At 45.5% G+C, this 25,378-nt stretch overlaps 1 protein-coding gene across 1 annotated transcript in view; it reads left to right on the top strand.

Annotated features, from left to right (window-relative positions):
* The window catches only part of SHROOM3 (shroom family member 3), a 78,650-nt gene that overhangs the window by 29,704 nt on the left and 23,568 nt on the right, over positions 1-25,378 (top strand). The window contains 3 exon segments of the mRNA XM_061145753.1: positions 6,670-6,801; positions 13,215-16,413; positions 23,501-23,574. Coding sequence (XP_061001736.1) covers positions 6,670-6,801; positions 13,215-16,413; positions 23,501-23,574 — 3,405 coding nt within the window.

The following is a 25,378-nucleotide window of genomic DNA, read 5'->3' as shown; positions in this document are numbered from 1 at the left end:
TCTTCTATTTCTTTGCATTGTTCACTTAAGAAGGCTTTCTTATCTCTCCTTGCTGTTCTTTGGAATTCTGCATTCAGTTGGGTATTCCTTTCCTTTTTTGCCTTTCACTTCTCTTCTTTTCTCAGCTATTTGTAAGCCCTCCTCAAACAACCTCTTTGCCTTCTTGCATTTCTTTGTCTTTGGGATAGTTTTGGTCACTGCCTTCTGTACAGTATTACAAATCTCTGTCCATAGTTCTTCAGGCACTCTATCAGATCTAATCCTTTGAATCTATTTGTCACTGTATAATCGTAAGGGATTTGATTTAGGTCATACCTGAATGGCCTAGTGGTTTCCCTACTTTCTTCAATTTAAGTCTGAGTTAAATTGAATGAAAACCACAATCACAGCAAGGTAGAAGGCACATGGTAGGAGATGAGTGAATACTGCTCAAAAGACATGAACTAATTTATTGTAAATTTCTCCAGAACATGCTTTGCATTCAAATCTCTCTGTGTGTTAGGACAAAATCATCTAAGAAGGACATAATGTCACTTGCCTGGTTCCAGTTTCATCAGCCTACCCATCCCACGCAATGAAGCTTCCTTGTTTGTGGTTAGGAATGCAACACAAGGGCTTTGTTTGAATTACACCCACACACAAAACAGTTTGCTCAATTTTAAAATTAAATGGTCCTCTGACTCTTATTGATATGCTCATGATGTAATGTGCTTTAGGAAAATATTTCCTTATCTTCTTTAAGATCAAAGTGATCCTAAAAGCTAAAGCATGCTATGCTCTTTAGGAATGCTTATTAAATTACTTGCATCATTGAAAAGGTCAATAAACAGCTGTTTGACTTTTTTGGTTATCTCCAGGTACAGTGAATTTTATTTTTAAAAATGAGTTTTTAATACTTGGCTTTTTAATAGGTTACACATGTACATGGTATACAATTCAAAAGTTACAAAAGGAAATACCTGAAAAATAAATGTCTCTCCCCAGAAGCAGTCATTGATTGGTTCTAGTTTCTCAAGAATTCTTCCAGAAATATTCTTTACATTAATCAACAGAAGTATGTTTCCCCCATGTTCAGCAGCATACTGTATGCATAGTTTTGTGTCTTAAGTTTGTCCTTTTACCATATATTTTGGAGATAATTTCCAAGTCAACATGTATAGAACTACTCAGTTCTTTTAATGGCTACATGCATATTCCATTGTTTGGAGGTACCACACTGACTTAACTGGTCTGCTGTTGATGAGCATTTATGTTGTGTTTCAGTCTTTTGATGGAATATGTTAATTAAAAATTATCTTGCTGAATGTTACCAAATTGCTCTTTATTCAGACTCTGAATGTTGGTGGGCTGTATTTTGGTCATCTTTTTCATTGTTCTCTTTCCTCATGTCATCTCTAAATTGCATATTTTGGAAGACTGTTGTAAAACAAAGATTTATCTCTGAAACCTCCAAACATATGTTCTGCATCCAAATGAAAGGGCTGTGTTTTTCAGGACTTATTGATTTGTTTGTTTCACAAGCATCCTCCCCCCAACACACTTCCACCCCTGAAAGGGAAAGTCGCTCAGTCCTGTCCAACTCTTTGTGACCTCATGGACTATACAGTCCATGGCATTCTCCAGGCCAGAATACTAGAGTGGGTAGCCTTCCCCTTCTCCAGGGGATGTTCACTACCCAGGGATTGAATCCAGGTCTCCTGCACTGCAGGTGGGTTCTTTACCAGCTGAGCCTCAAGGGAAACTCCCACCCCTAATCCAAGGCAAACAGTCAACCTCTGCAGTCTACTCTGGAGAAGCATCTTCCCAAGTTGAGTGTCCTGTCTTGGCATTGCAGGTCTTGGGCACTTTATCTTTACTGTAAGAATTATTTCTTTATAGTTTATTCTTTATTAGAGAAATACTTCATTTGGTCCCCCCACCAGAATGTAAGCCTAAGAGCAGAGAACATATCTTAGTTATTCAATCTTTTCAATGTCGTTAGTTTCAACACTTCAGTCCTCACCTGTCATGCCCCTTGGTCCCCACCCACCACATCGAGCCTCTCACTGGTCCCTCCAGAGGACAACAGGTGTAACGTTCAGTCCTTTCAGCTGTCCTCCCACCCTCTTTCATATGACCACCACCACCTTACCTCCTCCTTCCTCATCCCAGGGGATCTGCCTTCTCTTCCACATGAAGTCATGCCTTTCATGTACTTCATGCCCTTCATGTGCTCTGGAATGCTGTCCTTTCCTATTTCCTCATATGAGTCTTAAGGAGTGGCAGCCCCTCTTCAGCTGCACATGCATCCATTCCCTGTCTCATATAGACTTGCTCATACTTCTCATCATTTAAAATAAAACAGCAAGAACAAATCCTTTTCACTCCCCAGCCCCCTCTAGCCTTCTAGCTGTTCTGTTCAGTTGCGTCTGACCCTCTGTAACTCATGGACTGTAGCCTGCCAGGGTCCTCTATCCATGGGATTCTCCAGGCAAGAATCCTGGAGTGAGTAGCCATTCCCTTCTCCAGGGGATCTTCCCAACCATGGATTGAACCCATGTCTCTTGCAGTGACCCCGAGCCACTAAGGAAACCCCAGTCTTCTAGCTATGACCCTCTTTATCTCCTTTAGAGCCAAGTTCTTGAAAGAATTATCTCCCCTTGCTATCTCCGTTTTCTCTCCACTCACCTGTTCAGTTCAGTTCAGTCACTCAGTCGTGTCTGACTCTGTGACCCCATGAATTGCAGCACGCCAGGGCTCCCTGTCCATCACCAACTCCCGGAGTTTACTCAAACTCATGTCCATCAAGTCGGTGATGCCATCCAACCAGCTCATCCTCTGTCAGCCCCTTCTCCTCCTGCCCCCAGTCCCTCCCAGCATCAGGGTCTTTTCCAATGAGTCAACTCTTAGAATGAGGTGGCCAAAGTACTGGAGTTTCAGCTTCAGCATCAGTTCTTCCAATGAACACCCAGGACTGATCTCCTTTAGGATGGACTGGTTGGATCTCCTTGCAGTCCAAGGGACTCTCAAGAGTCTTCTCCAACACCATAGTTCAAAAGCACCAATTCTTCAGCACTCAGCTTTCTTCACAGTCCAACTCTCACATCCATACATGACCACTGGAAAAACCATACCGTTGACTAGACGGACCTTTGTTGGCAAAGTAAATGTCTCTGCTTTTTAATATGCTATCTAGGTTGGTCATAACTTTCCTTCCAAGTAGTAAGAGTCTTGTAATTTCATGGCTGCAATCACCATCTGCACTGATTTTGGAGCCCCAAAAAGTAAATTCAGCCACTGTTACCACTGTCTCCCCATCTATTTCCCATGAAGTGATGGGACCAGATGCCATGATCTTAGTTTTCTGAATGTTGAGCTTTAAGCCAACTTTTTCACTCTCCTCTTTCACTTTCATCAAGAGGCTCTTTAGTTCCTCTTCACTTTCTGCCATAAGGGTGGTGTCATCTGCATATCTGAGGTTATTGATATCTCTCCTGGCAATCTTGATTCCAGCTTGTGCTTCTTCCAGCCCAGCATTTCTCATGATGTACTCTGCATATAAGTTAAATAAGCAGGGTGACAATATACAGCCTTGACGGACTCCTTTTCCTATTTGGAACCAGTCTATTGTTCCATGTCCAGTTCTCAATGTTGCTTCCTGACCTGCATACAGGTTTCTCAAGAGGCAGGTCAGGTGGTCTGGTATGCCCATCTCTTTCAGAATTTTCCACAGTTTATTGTGATCCACACAGTCAAAGGCTTTGGCATAGTCAATAGAGCAGAAATAGATGTTTTTCTGGAACTCCCTTGCTTTTTTGATGATCCAGCGGATGTTGGCAATTTGATCTGTGGTTCCTCTGCCTTTTTTAAAACCACCTTGAACATCTGAAAGTTCACGGGGCTTCCCTGGTGGCTCAGAGCGTAAAGCATCTGCCTGCAATGCAGGAGACCCGGGTTTGATCCTTGGGTCAGGAAGATCTGCTGCAGAAGGAAATGGCAACCCACTCCGGTACACTTGCCTGGAAAATCCCATGGATGAAGAAGCCTGATAGGCTACAGTCCATGGTGTCACAAAGAGTCGGACACGACTGAGCAACTTCACTTTCACTCACCTCTTACCTGATCCTGATCAGGCCTCTTCCCTGTCATTCCATCGCAGAGACTTATCAGCCATCAAATCAAGTGCATGTGCAGGTGCGGCATCAGACTAACCTCTCTGTAGCAGCTGGAATGGTTGGCAGTTCCTTGTCCTTGTTTTCTCCCCACCCTCTCCCTGGAGGATTCTGTGAAACTCCCATGCCCTCCTGGTTTTCCTCCTGCTCCTCTGGAAGCCTTTTGATAGCCCCCTCCAGCCCCCTTCCACTCCAAAATTGGGACAGTTCTCGGAGGCCTGTCTTTAAAGGACTTCCTTTCAGTCTCCTAGGCGCTCTGCCCAAGCAGCTTATCTTTTCTCAAAGGCCATGTGTTTCGTGACTCCTCAATTTCTACCTTTAGCCCAGACACCAGTCCTGTAGCTGCCACTGCCTCGTGTCCCCCACTGCAACCCCCCAGGCACCTCACATTGCACACCCCACTGTGTCTCCCTCCTTCCTCACTCTGCTCCCACCCCTCATCTCACAGTTCTTTATATAAGTGAGTAATATTACCATTCTAGCTCAGGCTGCAAACATAAAGGCCATCCTTCCTCCTGGACTACACTCTTCTGTGCCAGCCACATCCAAGTACTCACTAGGCTGGGCGTTAGATCTGTTGTCTGTTTAAGTTCACTGCTCCTGCCTTAGTGCTGGGTCTTTGTTTAATCTCTTACCTTGGCCAGTCCAGCAGCCTCCAGTCTTTTCTCTCTCTCAGATTTGTTTTCGTTATTGGCAGTATCTTCCTGAAACTCAAATTGGAACATGGCCCTCCTTGGCCCAGGTTCTTCAGTGGCCTCCAATTCCATAGGATACTGTCTGTTGCCTTCAGTGAGGCTGGTTAAGATCTGGATCCTCCTACCTCTTCATCTTCATCTGATGCCTTCCCCTCACTCAACATCTCGTCTCCACTTACGTAAGCTGTTTGTACCACGTTCTTCTGTATTTTCATGCATCTATGCTGTTTCTTCTACCTGGATGTGCTTCCCTTCCGTTTCCCATCCCCTTCCATCTGGAGAAATCTTTCATGGCTTAGTTAAATGTGAAACCCCCAGTGACTCCCTCTTTTGAGTTTACTGAGCACCTTATACACATCTCTACTATGGACCCCGTCTCAGTGTATTACAGTGGTCTGCTTGGCCATCTCTTCTACCACTGTGAACTATTTGGGTCTAATGATACTTTGTATCCCGAGTGCCAGCATAATGACTGCCATGTAGAAAGTGTCTATGGATGCCCCTTGAATAAAAGGGAAGGAAATTAAAGAGACGTCTGGACAGCTTACAGTGAAAACAGCAGCCCCCAACCTTTTTGGCACCAGGGACCAGTTTTGTGGAAGACAGTTTTTCCCCAAATAACTGGGGCTAGGGGATGGTTTCAGGATGATTCCAGCATATTACGTTTATTGTGTGCTTTATTTCTGTGACTATTCCATTGTGATATATAGTGAAATAATTACACAGCTCACCATAATGCAGAATCAGACTGTAATGCAAGCAGAGGGGAGCCACTGTAAACACGGGTGAAGCTTTGCTTGTTCACACACCGCTTACCACTTGCCATGTGACCTGGCTCCTAACAGGTCATGGAACAGTAACCAGTCCATGGCTCGGGGGTTTGGGACCCCCGATTTAAGAGAGCCTTACTGTTGTCTTTAAAAGCACAAAGAGAATTTTTTTTTTTTTCACTTAATCTTTGATGAGACCGCTCCATTGATCATTGTTCTCTACACAGCCTCCTTTCCTGCTTCAGAGTCTGATTCAGAACTTTCAGCAAGGTGTCTGCTCCTTCCTGAAGGAGGTGTACCAGCTGATATTAAGCCTGGGCAGCTCCATGCTACTTCAGGGCACCCCCAAAGTACACAATAAATGTAATGTACACAATAAATGTAAACTGAAATTTCTAGATTTCAGTCTAGAAATCCCTGAAGTCAATGATAAACATTATCTCACTTTTTTTGCCAAAAATAAAGTTCAGCCACTCTCTGACTCAGAACTTGTACAATAGTGTAATCCTCCCTACCAAATTCAACCTTCAGCCTTGCAGTCTGAAGAACACCCACTTTTTCCCTTCAGCTTTGTCAGTTCTGTGTGTATTTAGGGTATCTTAAAGATATAGGTATCTTAAAGATACCCCTTTAAGATCCTGATTTCCGTTTCTTTGGATAAATACCCAGTCGTGGGGTTGCTGGATCCTATCATAGCTCTATTTTAAATTTTTTTAAGGAAACGCCATACCGTTTTCCATAGTGGCTGCACCAGTTTGCACTCTCCACAGTGCACAAGGGTTTATGCAGGAATTAAAGCTTTAAGTTTGCCCTATTTGTATGTAACTGAAATCATGTCAAAATGAAAAGGAAAATAAAAATAATAATAAAGCAGAAAAAAAAAAAATGGTTAGTAAGAGAAATGAACAGTAAGATCTGTTTTCCAGTATTTACCCGACTGTGTTCCATCTCTGAGATATAGCAGTCTCTGCTTCCACGTCCATAAATCTCGCTGGTGAAGAGGTCAGCGGAGACTGCTCCTAACGCAGGGGTCCCCATGCTGTGTCTCCCCAGACGCACTGAACCTGCAGGCCGGCCCCACTCTTGGCACTTGACCAAACTTGGGGAGAACCAACCCGATGCCAGCATGATGCAGATATCTCAGGGCGCGATTGGCACGCCTTGGCCCCAGAGCTACCATTCCAGGTAAGTGAGCACAGCTGAGACCCGGGGGCTGGGGGTGGGGGTTGCTTTCAAATGCCCTGTTCCCAGAAAGGATTGTTTTCTTTTACTCACCCCAAGTATTAAGTCTCTCTACCCACTATCCGCATCCTCTTAAAAGCCCTGACGCGCATATGAGTCATCACCTCCTGGGCTAGACTGGCATGGAGGGAGGCCAGGGTTATTTTGAACACTGACTAGCCATTTGAGATATTTATGGGGTTTATTGATCCTCAGTCAGACATTTCTCAATTACACACTATAGCAGAAAAACTGATGGCTCCTTCCCTTGATGCTTCACATCCTTTCTTTTAGTCAAATATGTATCTCTTTTTTATCTGAATGGTTTTATTCAGTATTTGAACTTCCCACTTGGTTTTCCTCTCTCTGTTAAAGCCAGTTATCCAACTTAGTTCCAGTCAAAGCAGTTAACATACTGAGGACTGTTCATTGTGTTCATCATCTCATGCGGTCCTTCGTATGCACCCTTGAAACAGACACAGTCTTCCTGACTCCATCTGATAGGACAGGACATTGAAGCTGGAGAGATGGGTTTGTCCAGGCTCAAACATCTGCTCAGTACCTGAGTCATGAATCAAATCCAAGCCAGGTTTCACAAAGCCATTGCCCGTAACCTCCTATACTTCCTCTATACTAACTATACAAGTCATCTTTCCTCTTATCACTCCAACAATCAAGGTCCAGTCAGGAAAAAGCAGAGCCATCACGAGGGATGCAGGAGAAGGGATTTATTACAGTAATCAGACCGGACACAATTGAAGGGGACTGAGGAGAAGGGAGCCAAGCTCGACCCACCCCCCCACACCCCCAGACATATTAAAGAATGAAGTCAGGACACCCCTGCATTTACTACAGACTTGGAGCCATGCAAATTAGAATCCATCTCCTGATGCCAGGGAGGCAGGCCCAGTCGCTTACCACCTTTTGGAAGTACTTGGACATAGGTTATAGTAGGGAGGCAGGAGGGCTTCCCAGGTGGTGCCAGTGATAAAGAATCCGCCTGCCAATGCAGGACACACAGGACACGTGGATTCAGTTCCTGGGTTGGGAAGATGCCCTGCAGAAGGAAATGGCAACCCACTCCAGTATTCTTGCCTGGGTAATTCCATGGACAGGGAGTTTGGCAGGCTGCAGTCCGTGGGGTCATAAAGAGTCAGACACAGCTGAGTGGCCAGGTACAAAGTGCTGGTCAGTCTCAGGCAGGGGAGGATGTTGCTGGAAGGATCACTTAACAAACAGATGGTGGCCACGCATTTGGCGAGGCCAAGACTCAGAACCCCCACAACCCACGTCTGCTCAGATCAAGGGCCAGATAAATCCTGGAGCTCGGACTGGTGGACATGGCCTGTTAGGATACTTTTTGGTCGCCCTCCTTGTTACAGACACTGCTTTCCCTTGCCCACAGCCCTCTCCGTAACCCTGAAAAAATTTCACCACCTGAGCCGTGCAGGCACAGTGCTTTGGCTCTGTGGGCATGGCCGTGTTACAGGCTTTTAGAAGGTTAGATGCAGGGGCCCAACAGTGTGAAGGGACACCAGATGGTGAGGTACTTGGGCTTATAAATCAGACCTCAGTTTCAATCTCAATTTCATTACCTACTGCATAAGCTTGAGCAAAGCACTTAACCTCTTTGATCTTGGTTTCTTTGTCTGTAAAATGAAATTAATAATATATATCTCATTGGATCATAGTGAGAATTAAACAAAGTAACATATATAAGACACTTAGCGTAGTTCCTGGAACATAGTGAGCACTCAGTAATTATGAAAAGTAATTATAATAATTAAGACTGAAAACTTGTCCGAGACACAGTGAAACATAATAATGAACTAGGTTAATGGCATGAACCAGTACACATTTATAAAATGCAGGAGTGTATTAACAAGGTACCCCTCCTAACCACTAACCTTTGTTGATGTTCAGTTGCTAAGTTGTGTCCCACTGTTTGCGACTGCATGTCAGACTGCATATCGGAGTCTGCCAAGCTCCTCTGTCCATGTAATTCTCCAGGCAAGCATTCTGGAGTGGGTAGCCATTCCCTTCTCCAAGGGATCTTCCCAACCCAGGGATCAAACCCAGGTTATTAAACCCATTATTTACCACTGAGCCAGCAGGGAAGCCCATTAACCTTAGGAGGCCCTTAAATCTGAAGTCATACTGTGACCTAAATACACACTGGGCTGAAGGCAGAAATAAGACAACTGCGATTGGTGCCTAGAATCACTGCCCACAGTAACTATGGTGAGCTCCCAGAGGCCCCAGGAGAGTGGCAGTGTTGACATCAGAAGTCCAATATTCTACAGGCTCGGCTTTTCCACCTGCTGTTTCTTCCTCATCCCAACCTCCAGAGGGGTTTAGGCAGGTAGAGCTTGCACTGTACCTGCCACTCTGCCCTCTAATGCAAGCTTCGGAGCAGCCTCCCCTGACACAATGACTATCAACACAAAAGATCTGGGTGGGGTACAGGAGGAGAAAGGAAAGCTTGGGTTACCCCCAAAATGACACATACATTTGGATTTTCTTCTACCCCAGCTCAAAGCATCCTGTGGTCTGTTCATTCCATGCCTCGGGTTTGCAGCTCTGAGTTCTGCTTATAGGGGTTGCCCTTTGGCAGCTGTAGGTGGAGAAGCTCTCCTGGTACATTTCTGAGGGGCACAGTGGCATCTAGTGGTCTGGTGGGCAGCATCCCTGGGACAGCCTTCACACAGCCTCAGTCCTAAATGTGTGGATCTGTTTCTCATTAAGAAGCAGGAAAAGGAGAGGGAGCTCAAGGGATGGGGAGGGGCAGGACTGAGGAGAGAGGGAGAGAGATGTTCAAAGAGACAGAAGATACGTAATTTTCACTGCCTGCAAACTGGCTCAGATCTGGAATTTCACTGAAACTGTGTTTCAGCTGCCTTCTCTCAGATCCTTGTCACTGTCTTTCTGCTGTCCTACAGAAATCTCACGATGGTCCTAAAGTATTAGAACTTCTAAAGCACATAGTACTTTAGAAGAAACCTCCAAAAAATCCTGTAGTCTAGTCCCTTCCCAAGAGGCTGAAATAACACCATCAGAATACTTAAGAACCAGTACATGCTCATTGATTCATTCCTTTAATAAATATTTATGGAATACCTACTGTGTCTCAGATAATTTTTAGTTATTGAGAGTAGAAGACTGAGCAAGACATCAAAAAGTAGTATTTATTGTTTCCCCAGGTATGTTCCATAGAATAACAATCCATTAGATGCTCCTTGGGGAAAACTTTCTAGGGTCATATAAGTTTAGAAATCACTGCTTGGGACTTCCCTGGTGGTCCAGGGGTGAAGACTTCGCCTGCCAGCATGGGAGTGCAGGTTTAACCCCTGGTCAGAGAACTAATATCCCACATGCCTTGTGGCCAAAAAATCAAACTACAAAACAGAAACAATATTGTAAGAAATTCAATAAAGACTTTAAAAGTGGTCCATGTTTTTAAAAAAAATTTTAAAAAGCACTGCTTAGTTTTTTGCCTTGAAGAATATCACATGAACAAATTTATTAAGGACTCAGAAGTCTTTAATTACAATTATTTGCCTTATCTAGCCCAGTATTTTCCAGACATATTTCATCATCTGAGGAATTATTAATGTTCTGGAAGTACACTTTAGGAAATGTTTTCATATAATTGTTTTGTGCTCTTTGTTGTGTTTTAAGTATTTAGAAAATACTTCTAAGAAGAAGTGATGTAATGTCAAGTAAGTGCTGTGAAAGATAATAAAGCAGAGTAGCAAGAAATAAGGAGATAAGAGGTACTTTTAAGATAGTGAGTGGCAAGAAGTCTTCTCTGATGCAGTCATGAATAAAGGAAGGGAGTGAGCCAGGTGAAGAGCATTCCTTACGGTGGAAACAGTGAGTACAAAGGCCATGAGACCCTGATGTGGGAACATATCTCATGGGTTTGAGATGCCATCAGCGGCCATCATGCCACAGTGCAGTGAGCAAGGGGGAGAGCGATGGAAAACGAGGGTGGAGAAGTCGTCAGACCACAGTGAGAACTCTGACATGCTCGACGCACTCATCTTGAGAGTAAGGATGTCTCTCTGTGGGCTGGAACTGCTGCGGGATTGAAGACCTGCATGTCAGGTTCTTATCGGCCATCTGTAAGAGTGCCGTCTTGGAAGCAGGAATGGCAGGGGTAATCAGAATGACTGCTTCCAGAATGTGGTAGAAGAGCTTGTTCCTAGAGGGTGATGTCAGGGCATCCATGGCATGGCATTGGTCACTGGGTCTTAGTCCCCAGTCAGCTCGGAAATGAGAATTTGGGGAGACAGAGCTACTCCCTGAGTAGCAGTGAAGGGGAAGAATGGTCCTCATGGGATGCATTCCCTCTGAGGATTGGTGGGTTAAGTGTCCTTTGGCTGCAAGATGGAACCCACTCTACCCTGGCTCTGCTTGGCTCGAGATACATTTACCAGTGAGTTGATATTTCTAGATCCATCTGTATTTTGCGATGGCATTTCCTCCCATTCAGTAGTGTTTCAGTTAACCCATCAGTTTATTCACTTTGATTTTTTTTTTTCACATGTTCCTAAATTAGATCTGGATTATCCTTTTAGTGAAAGACTGCTAAAATTCTTAGCAGTGGGGAGGAGGATTAAGTAGTGTCTACCACCTGCATGGAATTGGTGAGCAAAAACAGCCCTTGTGGGATCAACTGCTTCCATGTCCCCTCAAAGTATTAACTCTGAGTCTTCTGTTAGAGGAGATAAACGGGAGCACAAGTGGGTCATAGGGGATTATCCTCAGTCACGTCATATGCATTTCCAGCACATCCTCTTCATTTGGGGGTGGGGGGGGTAAATGCTGGCAGTGACATATTCCATGACATGGAGTGCCAAGACTGACTTCCCTAATCAACCCTTCCTTCCTCCTTGAATTTATACCTGCCCCTGCCAAAGCAAGATGTTCCATTCAGTAAGTTTACTTGCCCTGATAGAGAAATATTATTCTGGAGGGGGGATTGCTGAAAATGTAGTCTTCTTTTCCTTGAATTCTGCTCCAGTTTTGACTCAGAATATGATCCTTCTAGTCTCTTCCCATATACTCTGGAGACAGTCCAGGAAAGCATTATCACCTATTCAGCCATACACCATATTTACTTACACGAGATCTAGAAATATAATAATAGGCTCCATGGATTTTAATAGTGTTTAAATGCCTATTCATTTAAAAATGAAAAGCCTCAGGCAAGAACTCTTCTTTCTTCTTTTTGTGACCCTGTGGACTCTAGCCCACCACGCTTCTCTGTCCATGGAATTTTCCAGGCAAGAATCCTGGAGTGGGTTGCCATTTCCTCCTCCAGGGAATCTTCCTGACCCAAGGATCAAACCTGTGTCTCCTGCATTGCAGGTAGATTCTTTACCGCTGAGCCATCAGGGAAGCCCTCTTTAAAGAATAGTGAATCACAAATGTTTGAACTAATGAGACTGCTGTTTGATTTTTGAGCTACTTATTCCTTCCTATATCTCTATTCTCTCTCGCCCACCATGCTGGGTGAAGTATATTTGGGGTTTATAATTAAAGTTAGCTATGAGTAATTCTGTTTTATGGCAACTTTTTAGAGGAGCTAGTGTAGGAGAAAGTCTTCCTATCTAGTGTATGAGGCTTTGCCCAGACTCTGGGAAGTCCTCCATGGGTGATGGTCTCCCAGCACCTGAGAGCCTCCTGTGATTAAGACTTCTTATCCAGCCTGCCTCTCCTCCTCTCTCATCCACTTTTTCTAGCTCTCAATTTCTCTCAGTATTTCTCATTCAGTTTTGTGTTTGGCTTTCTTACCACAAACAAATTGTCTCTTGTACAGTGGAAATTCCAGGAAGATTGCCAGGGAGTAGCCCTTCAACTCCATAAAAAGGAAAGATATTAACTAAAACCATGGACATGTGCACAGCTCCCCTCACCCATCCGCGTGCCTGGTCTCTTACTAAGCTTTCCCCTTCTTCCCACAGACGCCCCAAGAGATACAAAATGTCAGTCTCTGTCCCTCTAACTCATCTCGCCCTCCGCTTTCCTCGCCCACCCCTCTCATTTTTGGGGCACGTGCAGAATGTCACTTCCAGCACAGAGCATCATCGTGTTGCCTGAGCCCTAAGGCCCACATGGCGTCGTCTTGCTCCCCACTTCTCCCCTGGCGAGCCTGGGTGATTAATTAGAGACACGTAGGTTACCGTGTTGGGCAGTTACTCCTAGTGACGACACATAGGGAGGCCAAGCAAGGCCCAAATATGGCCCTTTCACCCACCCTTCCAGAAACCAAACATCTTGCACAACAGTCCATTTATAAGCTAGTCCTGTGCCTGGAAGCCTCCTGAACAGTCAGGGCTCACCGCTGACTGCCCTGCCTCCCTTTCTTCCAGCTCCTCCACCAGTGACCTCTCTGGCTATGAGCACGCGTATCTGAGGCAGAGCCCCGACCGGTGCAGCTCCCAGGGGAGTATGGAGAGTCTGGAGCCCGGCAGGGGATGCCCACCCTGCCATCTTCTCTCCCCAGCCAAGTCCACCAGCAGCACTGACCAGCTCAGCCACCTCCACAGCAAGAGAGACTCGGCTTACAGCTCCTTCTCCACCAGTTCCAGCATCCTCGAGTATCCACCCCCTGGCGTCTCTGGCCGGGAGCATTCGGGCTCCATGGACACCACTTCTGCTCGAGGTGGCCTCCTAGAAGGGATGAGGCAGGCAGATATTCGCTATGTTAAGACGGTCTATGACCCCCGGAGGGGGGTCTCCGCAGAGTATGAGGTGAACTCTTCAGGCCTGCTTCTCCAAGGTAGGGAGACTCGAGCCTCGGCTGATGGTCAGGGCTATGATAAATTCCATAATGTTCCTCGAGGCAAAGGCGCGCCCCCCTCTTCCTGGAGCCAGCAGTGCTCCGGTTCCTTAGAGACCGCTGTGGACAACTTGCCTCCTAAAGTGGGTGCGCCCCTGCCCCCAGCTCGAAGTGACAGTTATGCAGCCTTCCGGCAGCGAGAGCGGCCCAGCTCCTGGTCTAGCCTAGATCAGAAACGGTTCTGCCGGCCTCCAGCAAACTCGGCAGGCACCCTGAAATCTCCCTTCATAGAGGAACAGCTGCATACTGTGCTAGAGAAGAGCCCAGAAAGCAGCCCTCCAGTGAAGCCCAAGCACAATTACACCCAGAAGGCCCAGCCCGGCCAACCTCTGCTGCCAACTGGCATCTACCCGGTACCTTCCCTGGAGCCACACTTCGCCCAGGTGCCCCGGCCTTCTGTGAGTGGAAATGGTACCCTCTACCCTGCCCTGGCCAAGGAGGGTGGGTACACACCTCCTCAGGGAGCGTGCGACAGAATGGCTGCCCTTGACGAGAATGGGAACCAGAACGGATCTAGCAGGCCTGGCTTCGCCTTCTGCCAGCCCCTAGAACGGGACTCAGTGTCCCTAGTAGAGAGGAAACCTGAAACTTCAGCCAAATGTGTCGCCTATAAAGTCCATTTTCCCTCAGTGCCTGAGAACGAGGAGGAGACCTCCCAGAAGAGACTTCTCACACCTCTAGAAGGCCACAGCCCACATCCCAGTGAGAGAAAGAGCACCCAGGGCAACAAATATTCTAATTACCACAGCCTCCAATCCCCTCAGGTTCAGGCGTGGCAAGTGGGTGAAGACAAGAGATCCTTCCTGCCCTCAGAGCCTTGGGAGGGGGATTCCCACGAAGACCACAATGCCAACCTCTGGGGGAGGTTCCACAGAGGCAGTCTGGGCCAGAGTGTGCCAGGCAGCTTCAGCAAGACTGCAGCTGCCTTCTCCTCCCTCCAGAACATTCCTGAGAGTCTAAGAAGGCAAAGCAGCCTGGATCTCGGAGGAGCAGCCCAGGAAGTCTATCTGGAAGGCTCATCTGCCTGCGCAGTCGATACCAAGGGAGAAGAGTCTGGAAGGACTGCTCTTGCTGATCACAAGAGCCAGCTGGACAGGTCGGTGTCCTATCCAAGGCCCGAGGGGAGAACCTTGGCCTCTTTCCACAGTTCAGACCCAACATATGAAGAGCCGCCCTCCCCATCCCCACAGGAGACCTCCAGTCTGGGCCGGAGGAGGCTGAGTTCCAGCAGCGCCTCGGCTCTGCAGGGCTTTCAGTACGGGAAGCCCCACTGCTCCGTGCTGGAGAAGGTTTCCAAGATCGAGCAGCGAGAGCAGGCTGGCCAGAGGCCCCCGAGTGCCGGCGGCTCTACCTACGGCTATAACTACAGGCCCCACAGGACACTCCCAGCCTCCAGTACTTTGGGGAATGACTCGGAGGAGACTAAAGGCCGTATACATTTTTCCGAACCCACTGAAGCCCTAGGCAATGGAGAGCAGCACTTCAAAAACGGGGAGCCAAAGTCAGAAGAGGTTTCCTGGCAGCCGTGTGGTCAACCGCCGAGGCGGGCTGCGGAGGGTGGCCGGGGTGCCCCACTCCGGGGCGGGGAGCCCCCGAGGCGGGACGCCCGTCTGCTCCGCAGCCAGAGCACCTTCCAGCTCTTCAGCGAGGCCGAGAAGGAGGCCATGTGGTCGGACGACAGGCCCCGCACGCCCGAGTCGCCCGTGCAGGACGCCCCCTTCAGCCGCGCCTACCGAAACAGCATCAAGGACGCGCAGTCCCGCGTCCTGGGGGCCACGTCCTTCCGACGCCGGGACCTCGAGCCCGGGACGCCCGTGGTCTCCAGACCCTGGCGCCTGCGACCCGCCTCGGCCCACGTGGGGCTGCGCAGCCCGGAGGCGCCGGTTTCCGCCTCCCCGCACACCCCGCGCGAGCGGCACAGCGTGACCCCGGCCGAGGGGGACCCGGCCCGGCTCGCGCCCCCCGCCGCCCGGAGGGGCCCGCGCCGGCATCTGACCCCCGAGCAGAAGAAGCGCTCATACTCGGAGCCTGAGAAGATGCACGAGGTGGGGGTCTCGGAGGAACCCGAACCCGAGCCCCCTGGGCCTCCGAGGAAGGGGCCGCATTTTGTGGAGGGCTCGGTGACCGACCGGCGCCGCATCTTCGAGCGAGACGGCAGAGCCTGCTCGACCCTCAGCCTGTCGGGGCCCGAGCTGAAGCAGTTCCAGCAGAGCGCGCTGGCCGACTACATTCAGCGCAAGACCGGCAAGCGGCCCGCGGGCGCCGGCTGCGGCCTGCAGGAGCCCGGGCGGCTGCTGGAGCGCGCCCAGAGCACCTACCTCCTGCCCGAGGGCCCGGGCCTCGCCGCGGCTTCCAGTTTCTGCTCGCTCCGGGAGCCTAGCCTGCCGCCCCGCAGGGAGACCGCCCTTCTGCCAGCCACTGCGGTGGGGAGTGCTGGGGAGACCCAGCGGGCCTCCCGAGATCGCAGCAGCTCCTTTGCCGGCGGCCGCCACCTTGGGGAAAGGCACCGCGGGGACCCAGCGCCGAGAGAACTGCTCGGTGGAGCTAACAGTGGATCAAAGGGCCCCCAGAGACTGCATGGGACCCCAGGGGAGCCCTCCCCGTGGGGGGCCACGGCTGGGAGGGCCGCAAAGTCCATGTCGGCCGAGGACCTGCTGGAGCGCTCGGATGTCCAGACTGTCCCTGTCCACATGAGGTCACGGTCATCTCCCACAGCAGACAAGCGCCAGGTACGTGCAGCCGGCTGATCCTAGCGCTACCGCTTCTGTCCGCCAAGCCTTAGTGCGACTCCTCTAACCCCTCCTTCCCCCTTTGTTCTCCTTTAGCATGCAAGAGAGTAGCATTTGTTTTCATAAGGGGATGTCTTTCTCAGTGCCCCTATCTGATCTGGGGTCCTTACAGAAAGAGATATTCATAGGTATCTATATAGTTGTGTCTTAGATAGAAACATATATATCAATATAGATATCTATATATGTGTGTCTATAGGTATATATATATACACACACATAGTAGGCCTCATTTCTGGTTTTGCACTGGAATGGAAAATATTCGGGAAAATTCCAGAAAGTTCCAAAAAGCAAAACTTGAATTTGCCAGCACACCAGCAACTACTTGCATAGTATTTGCATTATAAGTAGGTTATATGCAAATATTATGCCATTTTACATAGCATCAGGCAGATTTTGGTATCCGTCCCAGGGGAATCCTGTAGCCGCAGGGAGTCAAAGGTGGCCGCACAGCACTGGAAGACAACTGTATATAATATATATTCACACATATGTTTATATAGGACGTGCATGTTATGTTTGTTCAGTTGCTCAATTGTGTCCGACTCTTTGTGACCCCCATGGACTACAGTATGTATGTGTAAAAATTACATTTTAGTGTCATCGTCTTCTCAGTGTAAGAATTAGATTAGGAAAAGTTAGGGATTATCTTTTTATCTTTCATGTTTTTTGTTTTGCTTCTTTTTTTTTTTTCTTTTACGTTCCTGCGATAGAAGCTGTGTCTTAGCATTTTAAAGAGTTTTATTTTCGTACCCTCTTTGTTTCTGTTGGACTTTTGCGTTAGCAAAATAGGTATTATTATTGACTTTGATCATGGTTATTGAGTTCCAGGCCCTCAACTAAGAATGCTTTTACATTTAGGTGTGGATACATGCACAGTCTTGTCCGACTCTTTGCAACCCCATGGACTGTAGCCCACCAGGGTCCTCAGTCCATAGGATTTTCCAGGCAAAAATACTGGAGTGGGTTGCCATTTCTTTCTCCAGGGTATCTTCCGGACCCAGGAATTGAACCCACATCTCTGGCACCTCCTGCACTGGCAGGCAGATTCTTCACCACTAGCACCACTTGGGAAGCCCCACTTTAACATTTATTATCTCATTAATCCTCAAAATAATCCTGTATAGTAGAATATATTATCCATGTGCTGTGCTGTGCTTACTCACTCAGCCATATCCAACTCTCTGCAACCCTATGGACTGTAGCTCACCAGGCTCCTCTGTTCATGGGACTTCTCCAGGCAAGAACACTGCAGTGGGTTGTCATGCCCTCCTCCAGGGATCTCCCCAGCCCAGGGGTCGAACCCATTGTAGGAGGATTCTTTATCGTCTGAGCCACCGGGGAAGCCCATATTATCCATATCAAATTTGTATCTCTGTCTCTTTCTTTATACTATCTTGGCGAGATAGGAGAATGTCAGACTTTCAGATTCTCACACTAAAGGATTTTTCTCATAAAGGCTCCAAACTGTGGATAGATCATGAGGAACTTTCCCCTGGAAATTTTAGGAGAGCTGGGGATAAAGTCCAAGCACTCTGACGCCCAGGACTCTATTAGTTGCCCTAATTCATAGCCTGTCTTGAAGCTCTACTGGCATGGCAGCTCATTGGCCTACCTCGTGATTCCCTTCCCAGATCAGAAGATACGAGGAAGTCACATGTATGTTACCACACGGGGAGAACATCCCTCCATTGACCCTTCAGAGAGTCTCTTTTCTCCAGCAGAGAGTGCAGTGATTCAGCAAGCATTTGTAGAGCCTATGTTTTATGAACAGGACTGCATTATAGGTTTGAAGGAAACATAAAGGAAAATAAAGGGCATGCCTTTCTGGGGTTTACAATTGCGCAAAGACTATGTACTTATATACAGATAACACGAATGGTGAGTGCTTTGGGAGTGATCATGAATAACATGCTATGGGAGGGACACCGATTAGTTCTAATTGAGGGTATCTGAGAGAGCATCTCTTGAAAGAGAAGGGATTTGAACCAGGCTGTAAAGAACGGGCAAGATGTTGACAAAGGGTTGCAGGTTGTGTGCAGAGGCATTATAGGTTGGAGGAAACAGCTTCACAGTTAGCCATCGCTGCCTGAGTGATCTGTTTGCTCCACTGCTTCTGAAACACACATACACACAGCCTTCTGAGGGAAAATACCACTCCCGTCCAGACACTTTCTCTTAAGAAATATTTTCTCCCCAATATAAACCACCACCCCCCACACACACATACACACAGAATCTATAGAAGCAATTCTCCATAAGCCTCCAATAGCTGTTTTTCTCCCCTTGGAATGTTGAACAGAGCTAATTTCCAGTGCTTATCCTACCTCTAAAAACACTTTAACAATCCATATATGTGGGTCCCCTCTGGTGGTCCAGTGAGTGGTTAAGACTCCATGCTTCTGCTGCAGGGGCCACGGTTTCGATCCCTGGTCCGGGAACTAAGAAAAAACACAGTCTATGTAGCATGCCATTTCAGCTAGTTTGATGGGCTTCAGAGGCTCACTACATAGCAAAGCAAGCATTTTCATTTCTCTCCCCATGTTCTAAAGGAAATAGAAATGTTTAGCTGAAAACCAAATCATCTTCTATTGTTTATTCCCCACTACATGTCATTATTCTCTCCTGGGAAAGTGGTTGGATGGTTCCGAATGTTATTTTGCCTTCCCTTCCAAATATTTCTCAAACCTGATAAACTGGGAAATAGAGCTCAAACATAGGCTGTATAGAAAAATGATTCCAATTAAATCCCAATTCTTGGGTATTATTTGAAAAACTTTCTAGAAAGACGGCATAAATACATGACATTATTTATGTTCTCTTAAGTATAGCGACTGCTGTATTTAGAAAGTGGGGGATGTGACGGGGGAATGAAATATTTCAACGTGAAATACTGCTGCTTTGTTCCTACAGATTCTGAACATAGTTTATCACCCCCCAGATGGCAGCTACGCCAAGACCTTGTTCTCAGGCTTCCTCCTGCATTCCCTTGCTCAGCAGCCTCACCGTGCCTGCCCTGAGACCTGTTCACTGGCAAGATCTGCCCCTTACATCTTCATATATCCATTGTCTGCCTTGGTTGTAGAACTAATTAAAAACAAAACTAGTCTCCACGTAATTATTGTGGTTATTATTTCAAGATACTATTATTTATTTGAATAAAGTCCAGGAACTTTTTACCATTATCATTAAGCTTTGGTGGAGGTGTTAAATAAGGATTTTTCTCATCTCAGCTTTAGAGAACTCTGAGAATTTAAATGACCCTGTAGAAAGTAAACCATCTGCCTGAGTTAAACCAAAAATATGGAGTCTATTTCTGGTGCCAGCTCAGTCAATGGCCTCCCAAACAACTGCTGCTTGCTCCTGCCGGCCAGATGCTAATAGCACAGGATTTTGCAAGTTTTGGACCGGGATTCAGCTCCATTTCAAAGGTCTATTAGGATAGTTTCTGCTTCCAAAACAAGGTCAGCGCAGAAATTGATTTCTCTGTTTATAAAACTTGGTCATTCTTGGGTCTGAAATGATGGCTGCAGAAGGCTGCCACCACTTGTAGCCCAAGACCTGCTCAGACACTCAGCCTTCCCTTAGCCAGCGGTGGTTGTCTCTGAACAAACCGCCTCTTATTCCCTCTCCTTTAATTCCTGTTAATTTGAAAAGTGTAATTGCAGAACAAATGAATATTAGTGATGGAGCTGAAGTGCCCATCAAATTCTTGGCTGCTTTCTGTTTTCTAAGACACTTTAGAAAACTTAACTGATTTAAATTAGGTAGGCCCTGCAAAGCAGCTGGAAAAAATTCAAACATTTTTGCCTTGGAGATGGAAATTTATACCCATTCAATGCATAGATCTAAAATATAGCAGAAGCTATAAAAAGAAATCTTTTGGAGAAATGAGATTTCTGTTGGGGTATTTTTTTTTTTCCCCCAGATGTTGAGGTAGAGTCTTCTCTGGTTCTCACTGTGTTTTCAAAGATCTTCATTTCTTGTTATGTGGCACATTGACCATATGAAGATGTGACAAACATTTCATTGCTGAGGAGATTTGCATGGAACCCCACAGTGTCGGATTATAGTCTCGATTCTGTAGGATACAGCTTGCCAACCATTTTTAGTACTTCTCAACAAGCACCCATTCAAGCTTGGGGATGAATAACAATCACTTTCCACAGAATGTAAAGTTGCAAATAGCTACTATTAATTAAATATACACTATGTGCTAGTCACTGTGTTTTATAAGCATAAAACTAATCCTACATCTATGCAAAGGAGGAGATACTATTGTTATTCCCATATTACAGATGAGGAAACGAAGGCATGGAAAAACTGAGAAATTTGCCCTACCTGGTAGAAGTGAGGTTTTGACTCCTACTGTCTTGACTCCAGAGGTTTTAAGTCACTATACCGTGCTGTCTCCTGGTATAGAAAAATCCTGAGAGATGAGAGTTAACACCTTATATCTGAAAACTCTAGCCAGTGAATTTATTTCATTTTAGCATTTATCAGTTACTGCTACTTAAACAATATTTTTTTAAATTTCTAATTCATTTTGGTAGATACTTGAAGTTGATATTCCAAAGTAGATGAATATTGTCTTCATGTTTTATTGATCTTAGAGATATTAGGATATCTTAATTCAGAACTCAAAGTAAGAGTGAGAATCAGAATTTGCTAGGATTTAAGTTTATAGTTTTAAGTGTAGTGTGCCTAATAAAGAATAAGAACTGGTGTGCTTCTAAGTCAGTCAAACAAAGTTAGAGACAAAAAAACAGACACTTAATGAGTGTTGGTATTACTCAGTATTTCCCCCATAGTCACTGCTTTTTCCTAAATTGTCATAGTAGTTTTTATTGCTTACCAGTTTACAGAAAATCAAGTCGTCTTTAACAGTGCATACATGCCCAATCACAGCAAATATGTACAGCAGGAATGAATCCTCCTTGGGTTTTCTACTGGGTTGGGAAGAGAATTTCCCTTCAGTCCAAATGGTGTTTCCTTTGACAGGAGATGTAGAAATTTCTCTCAGTGGTCTATTACTGGCTCTCAGTTCCTTTATTTTATGCATATCCTCATAAATATCAAGCACATACTGTAATTTAAAGGAAGTAATAGAATGGAAGTATATATTTGAACATTACTAGCTTTGAGGGGACCTAGAGGCTTTTCCACTTAACAACTGGTGAAGCTGAATATTCTTGTCAGCGAGGGAGTGGAGTGGAGAAAGACTTTATTTTTTTTTATTTTTTTGAGAAAGACTTTAAAAGAGACCATAAGGGTTTTGTTTTGTTTTCTTTCATTGAACAATGTGTACGTTTTTTTTTTCTATACTGGAGTATAGTTGATTAACAATGTTGTGTTGATTTCACGTGTGTAGCAAGGTGATTTGTCTTGGACCTATTCAAGTTCTCTTTCTATTTATTTCCCTGGATTTCCCTGATAACTCAGCTGGTAAAGAATCCGCCTGCAATGCAGGAGACCTGGGTTCGATCCCTGGGTTGGGAAGATCCCCTGGAGAAGAGAACAACTACCCACTCCAGTATTCTTGCCTGCAGAATTCTGTGGACAGAGAAGTCTGTCAGGCTACAGTCCATGAGGTCGTGAAGAGTCAGACACGACTGAGCAACTTGCACTTCACTTCCTATTTAGGTTATTACAGAATATTGAGCAGAATTTCCTGTGCTTTGCAGTAGGTCCTTGCTTGTTATAAATGGCCTATAAGGTTTTGCGAAGAGTAGGAATTCCCATTCCCTCTAGTGATACTTGAGCAAATCAGAGACGCGTGGAATTCTTTTTTCTCAAAGCATTGAAGTATTATTGCATCCAACTGAGCCACCACTCAACTTAATTCTAAAGATCACCCTTAGGCTTTGAGGAAATCACGGTTAGAATCCCAGCTCCTTACTTAATTGTCGGTACTACACTCACCCTCTCTGAGCTGCAGTTTCTGCCCCGCTCCCCATTGTTATAGATTAAATTACAGAAGAAATGCCAGGTGCCTGACATGACTCCAAGCACGTCACTTGAGGATCATAAGGAACTTGGCAGAGTGTCCAGCACATAGTAAATGCCCAGTAAGAGGAAGCTGTGGTTATTAATAATATTTAGGCTTGTTTCTTCTTTGGGCCTGTTCCCACCCACTTCTGGCTCTTCTTGCTTACTATTACCTCTACCACTGATTAGGGGGAAGGGGCAGGAAAGAAAGAGAAAGGGGATGAAAAGCAATTAGCCCTTGGGACAGAATAAAGGGGGAAATGCTGAAATTAAGTTTATGGATTACCTGTGGATTTAATTTTCTTGTTTTCTATCTGACTCCTGTTATAAATAATTGAGAGTTTTATGAAGAGCAACATCATGGTCTTCATCAGGAACCTGTACATAGGAACTGATTTTACACTATCAAAAACTGACCTATAACCCACCAGAAACCAGTATATACCCGTATTAAAAACAGAAACAAATAATGACTACCCTTGAAGTGTCCCCAGAGTTACTGATATGACATGTGGATGAGATGTTTTTCCCAGAAAGAATGTATATCAACCTGATTACAAGTCAGATTCCTATCTGATTCTTGGGATTTTGCTAAATTTAATAAGCTCTCCTTTTCTTGTCATCTCCTGTATTTCCCTGTTGCTATTTTGAAAGCTTTGCCCTTTGAATTAATTTTCATCTTTATACTTCAATTATAGCAGTTGTTTCTGAACTCTGAAGGTAATTGTCATCAGACTTCTCTTGTTTAGAAAATGTCTTGGTTAAGAGAGGCACCCAATGAGACAGACTGAGGTTCTACCGCTTGTGACCTTGGAAAAGTTAACATCTTGGGCCTGGGTCCTCATCAGTGCAGTGGGGTTCACAGCACCTCCTGAGGCTTTGAGGATAAACTGGGTTAGTATGTAACAATGCTGCCATGAGCCTGACAATAAAGAGTGGACCACCAATAAATGTTCCATCTCCTTTATACCTCCACCCCCTTGGTAAATTTTAACACCCGTTTGTTGGTAATAACGCTGTGCGTCTCTTCTGTTTTCAGGATGTGCTTTTGGGGGAAAACAGTGACTTTGGTCTCATGAAGGATCCGTGTTATTTGGCTGGCCCAGGTTCCAGGTATGTGTCTATAGTTACGATGCTCTATGCCTCATGAATGCTGCTGGAGTTAAATGCTTCTGTTCGTCTCTACTAGAAATTGAATTAAGATGTTATGATGTTTCATGGTGTCTGATGCCGCCTTTTCGGTTTGTCTAGGCTATGGGAAACTTCTTTATCTACAGATGACTTTGTCTAAGAATGGTACTATTCAGAATAGTTTTGAACATGTGCTGTTGAGGCAGTGGGTGACTTCTCGTATGTTCACATCAGAATGGTTGATGGTTGTGCTCTTCTCCAGCATATCCTCTGACTTTCTCAAACGGGTCCTCTCTGTTGTGGCTGATCTCTTCTGGCTGGGACCCGCAGGATCAGGTCTTTGAATAAAGCACTACGGGAAGTATGATCGTTCATGAACAGCTTCACATAACAAGTCAAATCATTATTGTAGGCACTTAGAAGACAGCAAGAAAGTCTTTTTTTTTTTTTTTTTAATTGCCTTCAAAATCATTTCTCCTTGAAAAAATATAGTGGATAATTTTTAGAAGTAGGATCTTTGGACTATTCACTTGGAGCGTAATGAGTAGGAATTTCCAAAGAGAGTTTCCTCTGAACCACGTGTCTGTATATAATTTTAATGCAGCATTGTAGGACTATCTGCTGTAATCTGTTATAACTAATGGTAATATATTTAATATCATGGTTTTTTTTAGGCCAGTTCTTTAATATTTATTTTGTTTCACTCAGTCGTTGCTTCTCTTTTTCTGTATTTATCTTCTCAATAATTCAGCCTAGTAACTGCAGCATGGTCAGGAAGTGGATATTAAGTTACCTCCTTCACTGCCAAGGGCAGCCTTGTATAGTTGCTTTTGCTCCTGTAGCTCTTCCCAAAGTGAAGCAAGGAGTCAAGGTGAGGCTAAGGGCGTTAGTTAGTTTGGGTGCATTGATTCAGAGCTAGAAAGAAGAGAAGGTTAACTAGAACTAGAGCTCTGCCAAAAGAGGACTGTTCTGAAGTCTAAGGTGAAACTAAAGTCAACCACAAAAAATCAAATTGCCCGATTACACAAAGGACTTGAATAGACATTCTTCCAAATAACCAACAGGCACATGGAAAGGTACTGCACATCACTAATCCACAGAGAAATGCAAGTCGAAAGCACACTCATTGGGATGGCTACAATCAAAAAAACAAAAGAACAAGTGTTGGTGAGGATGTGGAGACATTGGGACCCCTGTGCTCTGTAGGTAGGATTACAAAATGATGTAACTGCTACAGGAAACACTATGGAGGTTCCTCAAAAAATTAAAAATCTATCATGACCAAGCAATCCCACCTCTGAGTATAAATCCAAAGAATTGAAAGCAGTGTTTTGAAGGGAGATTTTTATACCCATGTTCGCAGCAACACTATTCACAACAGCAAAGAGGGGGAAGCAACTCAGTTGTCCACAGGTGGTTGAGTGGATAAACAAAATGAGGTGTGTGCATACACTGGGATATTGTTCAGCCTTTAAAAGGAAGGAAATGCTGTCACAGACTGCAACGTGGATGAACTTTAAGGACGTTATGCTAAGCCAGTTAAACCAGTCAGAAATACTTGATGGTTCCATTTGTATGAGGTATCTAAAGTAGTCAAATTTGCAGAAAAGTAGAATGGCGGTTACAAGGGCTGGAGGAGTGGGGAAAAGAGTTGTTGCTTACTAGTTGCCTAGCTTCAGATTCGCAAGATGAAAATGTTCTGGAGGTCTGTTTTGCAACAATATGGATATACTTAACTGAACATTTTTAAATGAATTTAAAGTAGTAAATTTTATGTTATAGGATT

This window comes from Dama dama, chromosome 6 (assembly GCF_033118175.1).
Source record: "Dama dama isolate Ldn47 chromosome 6, ASM3311817v1, whole genome shotgun sequence".
Classification (NCBI taxonomy): Eukaryota; Metazoa; Chordata; class Mammalia; order Artiodactyla; family Cervidae; genus Dama; species Dama dama.
The sequence above is the reverse complement of the archived record's forward strand: the minus strand, read 5'-3'. Positions and strand labels throughout refer to the sequence as shown.